The sequence below is a fragment of the Fringilla coelebs genome, assembly GCF_963513975.1.
Source record: "Fringilla coelebs genome assembly, contig: SCAFFOLD_363, whole genome shotgun sequence".
Taxonomy (NCBI): Eukaryota; Metazoa; Chordata; class Aves; order Passeriformes; family Fringillidae; genus Fringilla; species Fringilla coelebs.
Genome location: NW_028167425.1, coordinates 41,417 through 50,236, shown reverse-complemented (window position 1 = coordinate 50,236; position 8,820 = coordinate 41,417). Strand labels below are relative to the sequence as shown.

General features: G+C 54.8%; 1 protein-coding gene across 1 annotated transcript in view; it reads right to left on the bottom strand.

The window, feature by feature from the left end:
- Nucleotides 1-6: 6 nt before the first annotated feature.
- The window catches only part of LOC311165961 (L-gulonolactone oxidase-like), a gene marked incomplete at its 5' end in the record, with an annotated part of 50,225 nt that continues 41,411 nt past the window's right edge, over nucleotides 7-8,820 (bottom strand). Inside the window, 3 exons of the mRNA XM_084227454.1 lie at nucleotides 7-534; nucleotides 2,454-2,544; nucleotides 7,377-7,541. Of these exons, the coding sequence (XP_084083580.1) occupies nucleotides 406-534; nucleotides 2,454-2,544; nucleotides 7,377-7,541 (385 nt within the window). The remainder of the gene's footprint in view (nucleotides 535-2,453; nucleotides 2,545-7,376; nucleotides 7,542-8,820) is intronic.

The window sequence follows — 8,820 nt, the reverse complement described above, 5'->3', positions numbered from 1 at the left end:
TTTTTTTCTGATTTTTTTGGGACTTTTTGGGATATTTCTCTGATTTTTGGGGGATTTTTTTTCTGAATTTATTGGTATTTTTTTCTGATTTTTGAGGGAATTTTTTCTGATTTTGGGGGGATTTTTTCCTGATTTATTTGGGATTTTTTTCTGATTTTATTGGGATTTTTTTCTGAATTTTTGGGGCATTTTTTGGGATTTTTTTCTCAAATTTTTGGGATTTTTTTTCCATCCTTGGGGCCATTTTTCCTTTATTTCCCCAAACTCCAAAACAAAACAAAAAATCACGACAAATTTTCCTCCACGCCCTTTATTGTTCCCAAAATTCCGGAAAATTCTGCCATAATTCCCGGAAAATTCCCAATTCCCGGCAGGTTCCGGAAGCTTCCGGCTCTTTCCGCGCGCTCACAGCAGGATCCTCTCCAGGTGGGGGTTCAGGAAGGTCCCATCGGGGTCCAGCCGCTCCCTCAGGGCGCAGAATTTGTGCAATTCCGGGAACATTTGTTCCAGATCCTTCCGCCGGCAGCTGTGAGCCTGCGGGGGAAATTCCCAGGGAAAATTCCCAGTTTGGAACAAAAGTTGGGAATTTTTTCCTGATTTTTTGGGGATTTTTTTCTGATTTTTTGGGGATTTTCGGGGGATTTTTTTCTGATTTTTTGGGGATTTTTATCTGATTTTTGAGGGATTTTTTTCTGATTTTTGGGGGATTTTTTTCTGATTTTTTTCTGATTTTATTTTATTTTTTTCCTGATTTTTGGGGATTTTTTCTGATTTTTTCTGGATTTTTTATGATTTTTTTTCCCTGATTTTTGTGGATTTTTTCCTGATTTTTTGGAGATTTTCCTCTGATTTTACTGGGATTTTTGGTGGATTTTTTGTGGATTTTTTTCTGATTTTGGGGGATTTTTTCTGATTTTTTGCATATTTTTTTCTGATTTTATTGGGATTTTTTCCAGATTGTATTGGGATTTTTTTCTGATTTTATTGGGAATTTTTCTGATTTTTTGAGGAATTTTTTCTGATTTTTTGAGGGATTTTTTCTGATTTTATTGGGATTTTTTTCTGATTTTTTGGGGATTTTTTTCTGATTTTATTGGGATTTTTTTCTGATTTTATTGGGATTTTTTCCTGATTTTTTGCATATTTTTTTCTTATTTTATTGGGATTTTTCCCTGATTTTATTGGGATTTTTTTCTGATTTTATTGGGATTTTTTTCTGATTTTATTAGGATTTTTTTCTGCTTTTTGCATATTTTTTTCTGATTTTATTGGGATTTTTTCCTGATTTGTTGGGGATTTTTTTCTGATTTTATTGGGATTTTTCCCTGATTTTATTGGGATTTTTTTCCGATTTTTTGCATATGTTTTTCTGATTTTTTGTATATTTTTTTCTGATTTTTTGCAGATTTTTTTCTGATTTTATTGGGATTTTTTTCCTGATTTTATTGGGATTTTTTTCCCTGATTTTATTGGGATTTTTTTCTGATTTTATTGGGATTTTTTTCTGATTTTTTGCAGATTTTTTTTGTGATTTTTTGCAATTTTTTTTCTGATTTTATTGGGATTTTTTTCTGATTTTATTGGAATTTTTTTCTGATTTTTGGGGAATTTTTTTCTTATTTTATTGGGATTTGTTTCTGATTTTATTGGAATTTTTTTCTGATTTTTTGCATATTTTTTTCTGATTTTTGGGGGATTTTTTTCTGATTTTATTGGGATTTTTTTCTGATTTTTTTGGGATTTTTTTCTGATTTTATTGGGATTTTTTTCTGATTTTTTTCATATTTTTTTCTGATTTTATTGGGATGTTTGGTGGATTTTTGGTGATTTTTGGGGGATTTTTTGTGGATTTTTTGCTGATTTTTTGTGGAATTTTTGTGGATTTTTTTCTGAATTTTTGTAGATTTTTTCTGATTTTTTAGGGATTTTTTGTGAATTTTTTTCTGATTTTTTGGGATTTTTTTCTGTTTTTTTAGGGGATTTTTAAAATTTTTTTTCTGATTTTTTGGCGATTTTTTTCTGATTTTTGAGGGAATTTTTCCAGATGTTTTTTCTGATTTTTTTCTGATTTTATTGGATTTTATTCTGATTTTGGGGGATTTTTTCCTGATTTTTGTGGATTTTTTTTCTGATTTTTGGGGGGATTTTTCTGATTTTGGGGGGATTTTTTGTGGATTTTTTTCTGATTTTTTGGGATTTTTTTCTGATTTTTTTGGGATTTAAAAAATTTTTTCCTGATTTTTTGGTGATTTTTTCCTGATTTTTGAGGGAATTTTTCCAGACGTTTTTTCAGATTTTTTCTGATTTTATTGTGATTTTTTGGGGATTTTTTGGGCCTTTTTTCTGATTTTGATTTCCCCATTTTTTTCTTTTATATTTTCCCCATTTTCCCTTTTTTTCCCCCCAATTTTCCCACCCTTCCCTCCCCCTCCCGGGGTTGTTTTTGGGGTTACCTTGGCCCAGTGGGGTCTCCCGCCGTGCTTGCGCATGATCCCCTCGTAGAGCGACCAATAGCGCGCCCGCGGCGCCTCCCGCCCGTACGGCCTGGGGGATCCGGAGCGGGACCAATCAGATCCGGGATCCACCCCCGGGATCCACCCCCGGGATCCACCCCCCCCCCCCCGGGATGAGCCTCCCACTTGTACGGCCTGAGAGAGGGATCGGGATCAGATCCGGGATCCACCCCCTGGATCCATCCTGGGAAATCCATCCTGGGATCCACCCCCAGGATCCACCCCCCAGGATCCCCCCCCCAGGACTGACCAATAGCGCGCCCGCGGCGCCTCCCGCCCGTACGGCCTGAGAGAGGGGACAGGGATCAGATCCGGGATCCACCCCCCGGATCCATCTGGGATTCATCCCCAGGATCCACCCCCAGGATCCACCCCCCGGGATCCACCCCCCAGGACTGACCAATAGCGCGCCCGCCCGTACGGCCTGCGGGATCCGGAGCAGGACCAATCAGATCTGGGATCCACCCCCTGGGATCCACTCTGGGATTCATCTCCAGGATCCACCCCCCAAGATCACCCCCCCAGGATCCACTCTCTGGGATCCACCCCCCAGGATTGACCAATCACGGCCCCGCGGCGCCTCCCGCCCGTACGGCCTGAGAGAGGGATCGGGATCGGATCCTGGATCCAGCCAGGGATCCACTCTGGGATCCACCCCCCGGATCCATCCTGGGATCCACCCCCCGGGATCCACCCCCAGGATCCACCCCCCAGGAATGACCAATAGCGCGCCCGCGGCGCCTCCCGCCCGTACGGCCTGGGAGAGGGGACAGGGATTGGGGTCAAATCGGGGATCCAGATGGGGATCCACCCCCCGGATCCACCCCCAGGATCCATCCTGGGATCCACCCCCAGGATCCATCCCCAGGATCCACCCCCTGGGATCCACCCCCTGGGATCAGCCAATCGCGGCCCCACGGCTCCTCCTGCCCGTACGGCCTGAGAGAGGGGACAGGGATCAGGATCAGATCTGGGATCCAGCCAGGGATCCACTCTGGGATTCATCCCCAGGATCCACACCCCAAGATCCCCCCCCCAGGATCCACTCCCTGGGATCCACCCCCCAGGATCCACCCCCCAGGAATGACCAATAGCGCACCCGCGGCGCCTCCCGCCCGTACGGCCTGAGAGAGGGATTGGGATTGGATCTGGGATCCAGCCAGGGATCCACTCTGGGATCCACCCCCAGGATCCACCCCTTGGGATCCACCCCCCGGGATCCGCCCCCCAGGATTGACCAATAGCGCGCCCGCGGCGCCTCCCGCCCGTACGGCCTGAGAGAGGGATCGGGATCGGATCCTGGATCCAGCCAGGGATCCACTCTGGGATCGACCCCCCGGATCCATCCTGGGAAATCCATCCTAGGATCCACCCCCCAGGATCCACCCCCTGGGATCCACCCCCCAGGATTGACCAATAGCGCGCCCGCGGCGCATCCAGCCCATACGGCCTGCGGGATCCAGAGCGGGACCAATCAGATCCGGGATCTACCCCCAGGATCCACCCCACCCCCCAGGACTGACCAATAGCACGCCCGCGGCGCCTCCCGCCCGTACGGCCTGCGGGATCAGGAGCGGGACCAATCAGATCCGGGATCCACCCCCTGGGATCCACCCCACCCCCCAGGACTGACCAATAGCACGCCTGCGGCGCCTCCCGCCCGTACGGCCTGCGGGATCAGGAGCGGGACCAATCAGATCCGGGATCCACCCCCGGGATCCACCCTTTCCCCCAGGATCAGCCAATCACAGCCCCACATCCCTCCCCCTCACTACGGCCTGAGAGAGGGATTGGGATCGGGATCGGATCTGGGATCCAGCCAGGGATCCACTCTGGGATTCATCTCCAGGATCCACTCTGGGATTCATCCCCAAGACCCACCCCCCAGGATCCACCCCTGGGATCCATCCCCGGGATCCACCCCCCCCAGGATCAGCCAATCACAGCCCTGCGGCGCCTCCCACCCGTACAGCCTGAGAGAGGGATCGGGATAAGATCCGGGATCCACTCTGGGATTCATCCCCAGGATCCACCCCCTGGGATCAGCCAATCACGGCCCTGTGGCGCCTTCCGCCCATACGGCCTGTGACAGGGATCGGGATCAGATCCGGGATCCACCCCCTGGGAAATCCATCCTGGGATCCACCCCGGGATCCACCCCTGGGGATTTGGGATCCTGGGAGCAGGAATCAGTTGGATCCACCCTGGGATCCACCCTCAGGATTCAGCCCCGGGGTCCACCCCAGGAATTTGGGATCCCAGGAGCAGGAAGCAGCAAGATCCACACTGGGATCCACCTTGGGAAATCCATCGTGGGATCCACCCCCCGGGATCCACCCCCCTGGGATCCACCCCCCGGGATCAGCCAATCGTGGCCCCGCGGTGCCTCCCACCCGTATGGCCTGAGAGAGGGAGCGGGATCGGATCTGGGATCCAGCCAGGGATCCACTCTGGGATTCATCCCCAGGATCCACTCTGGGATTCATCCCCAAGATCCACCCCCCAGGATCCACCCCCTGGGATCCACCTCCCCCAGGATCAGCCAATCACAGCCCTGTGGCGCCTCCCACCCGTACAGCCTGAGAGAGCGATCGGGATAGGATCTGGGATCCATCCTGGGATCCACTCTGGGATCCACCCTGGGAAATCCATCCTGGGATCCACCCTGCGGGATCCACCCTGGGAAATCCATCCTGGGATCCACCCCAGGGATCCACCCCCCTGGGATCAGCGCCTCCCGCCCATACGGCCTGCGAGAGGGGATCAGATCTGGGATCCAGCCAGGGATCCACTCTGGGATCCACCCCCCGGATCCATCCTGGGATCCACCCCCTAGGATCCACCCCCCGGGATCAGCCAATCGTGGCCCCGTGGCGCCTCCCACCTGTACGGCCTGAGAGAGGGATCGGGATCAGATCTGGGATCCACCCCTGGGATCCACTCCTGTGGATCCATCCTGGGAAATCCATCCTGGGATCCACCCCCCGGGATCCACCCCCCAGGATCAGCCAATCGTGGCCCTGTACGGCCTGAGAGAGGCGACAGGGATCGGGATCAGATCCGGGATCCACCCCTGGGATCCACCCCTGGGAATTCAGGATCCTGGGATCGGAAATCCGTTGGATCCACCCTGGGATCCACCCTGGGAAATCCATCCTGGGATCCACCCCCCGGGATCCACCCCCCCCGGGATCAGCCAATCGCGGCCCCGCAGCACCTCCCGCCCGTATGGCCTGACAGAGGGATCGGGATCGGATCTGGGATCCAGCCAGGGATCCACCCTGGGAAATCCATCCTGGGATCCACCCCTGGGAAATCCATCCTGGGATCCACCCCTGGGAAATTCATCCTGGGATCCACCCCTGGGAAATTCATCCTGGGATCCACCCCTGGGAAATCCATCCTGGGATCCACCCCCCAGGATCAGCCAATCGCGGCCCCGCAGCGCCTCCCGCCCGTACGGCCTGCGAGAGGGATCGGGATCAGATCGGGGATCCACCCTGGGAAATCCATCCTGGGATCCACCCCGGGATCCTGGGCTGGATCCCGGGGCTGGATCCTGAGGTGGATCCAGCTCGTTCCTTCTCCCGGGTTCCCAGATTCCTGGGGTGGATCCCGGAACTGGATCCGGGGCTGGATCCAGCTGATTCCCGTTCCCAGGTTCCCAGATTCCTGGGGCTGGATCCTGGGGCTGGATCCGGCTGATTCCCATTCCTGCATTTCCAAATTCCCGGAGTGGATCCCAGGGCTGGATCCCGGGGTTGATCCAACTCATTCCCACTCCTGGGTTCCCAAATTCCCGGGGTGGATCCCATGACTGGATCCTGCCAATTCCCGCTCGCGGGGTTGCAAATTCCCAGGGCTGGATCCTAGGGGTGGATCCTGGGGCTGGATCCCAGAGTGGATCCCGGGGTTGATCCGGCTGATTCCCACTCCTGGGTTCCCAAATTCCTGGGATGGAACCCGGGGTGGATCCGGCTCGTTCCCATTCCTGGGTTCCCAAACTCCCGGGAGCGGCTCCCAGGGGCGGATCCCCAGCTCCTGGTGGGCGGATCACAGGGGCGGATCCCCACATCCCGGGGGCGGATTCCTGGATCCCAGGGCGGCTCCCGGGGGCAGATCCCTGGATCCCAGGGCGGCTCCTGGGTGCAGATCCCTGGATCCTGGGGTGGCTCCTGGGGGTGGATCCCCGGATCCCGAGGGCGGATCCCAGGGGCAGTTCCCGGGGGCAGCTCCCAGGGGCGGATCCCCACATCCCAGGGGCGGATCCCGGGGGTAGACCCTGGATCCCAGGGGCGGATCCCTGGATCCCGGGGGCTGCTCCTGGGGGCAGATCCCTGGATCCTGGGGGCGGATCCCTGGATCCCGGGGTGGCTCCTGGGGGCGGATCCCTGGATCCTGGGGGTGGATCCCCGGATCCCGGATCCCTGGATCCCGTGGGTGGCTCCTGGGGGCGGATCCCTGGATCCCGGGGGTGGATCCTGGGGGCGGATCCCTGGATCCCAGGGGCGGCTCCCGGGGGTGGATCCCTGGATCCCGGGGGCATCTCCCGGGGGCGGATCCCCGGATCCCGGGGTGGCTCCCGGGGGCGGATCCCTGGATCCTGGGGTGGCTCCTGGGGGTGGATCCCCGGCTCCTGGGGGCGGCTCCTGGGGGCGGCTCCCTGGATCCTGGGGGCGGATCCCTGGATCCTGGGAGCGGATCCCTGGATCCCAGGGGCGGCTCCTGGGGGTGGATCCCCGTATCCGGGGGCGGATCCCTGTCTCCTGTGGGCGGATCCCCAGATCCGGGGGCGGATCCCTGTCTCCCGTGGGCGGCTCCCCGTCTCCCGTGGGCGGATCCGTGGGCGTGTCCGGCGGTCACCTGTACATGACGACGTTGATGTAGCAGCTGTCGCGGCCGTAGCAGGGGCTGAGCGGGATCCGGTCGCGCCGGCAGAAGCGGATCTCCACCGGGAAGTGCGCCCCGATCCCCGGATCCCCCTCCAGCGCCGCCCGCAGCTCCAGCAGCGCCGCCCGGGTCTTCCCGCTGATCCCGGGAAACGGAAAATTCCCGGTGAAAACGGGAGGGGGGGAGGGGAAATGGCGTCACACGGAAATCCTGGGAATGTTCTGGAATGTTCTTCCCCGTGGGATTGGAACGGGGTGGGGTTGGGATCTGGAGGGATCCCCATGGAAAAATTCCTGGTGGGAATGTCGTTCCCAATCCAGATCCCTCTCTCCATGGGTTTGAGATCTTGAGGGATCCCCATTCCATGGAAATCCCGGGAATGTTCTGGAATGTTCTTCCCCGTGGGATTGGAACGGGGTGGGGTTGGGATCTGGAGGGATCCCCATGGAAATATTCCCGGTGGGAATGTCGTTCCCAATCCAGATCCCTCTCTCCATGGGTTTGAGATCTTGAGGGATCCCCATTCCATGGAAATCCCGGGAATGTTCTGGAATGTTCTTCCCCGTGGGATTGGAACGGGGTGGGGTTGGGATCTGGAGGGATCCCCATGGAAAAATTCCCGGTGGGAATGTCGTTCCCAATCCAGATCCCTCTCTCCATGGGTTTGAGATCTTGAGGGATCCCCATTCCATGGAAATCCCGGGAATGTTCTGGAATGTTCTTCCCCGTGGGATTGGAACGGGGTGGGGTTGGGATCTGGAGGGATCCCCATGGAAATATTCCCGGTGGGAATGTTGTTCCCAATCCAGATCCCTCTCTCCATGGGTTTGAGATCTTGAGGGATCCCCATTCCATGGAAATCCCGGGAATGTTCTGGAATGTTCTTCCCCGTGGGATTGGAACGGGGTTTGGAAGGGGATGGGTTTGGGATCTGGAGGGATCCCCACGGAAATATTCCATGTTCCTCATCCAGGGAATTCTGGGATTGAGTAGATCCCAAAAAATGGGCGGGACAATGGATGGGTTTGGGATCTGCAGGGATCTCCATCCCATGGAATTCCAGGAATGTTCTGGAATGTTCTTCCTGCGGGATCACAGGGATCCGGGGTTTGGAAGGGGATGGGTTTGGGATCTGGAGGGATCCCCACGGAAATATTCCCTGTTCCTCATCCAGGGAATTCTGGGATTGAGTAGATCCCAAAAAATGGGCCGGACAATGGATGGGTTTGAGATCTGCAGGGATCTCCATCCCATGGAATTCCAGGAATGTTCTGGAATGTTCTTCCTGTGGGATCTGGGAATTCCCTTGGGAATGGGCTGGGATTTGGGATCTCCCATGGGAATTCCCGGGGAATCTGGGAATTCCATGGGGATGGGCCCAATCCTGGGCAGGGATCTGGGTATTCCCAGGGGAATT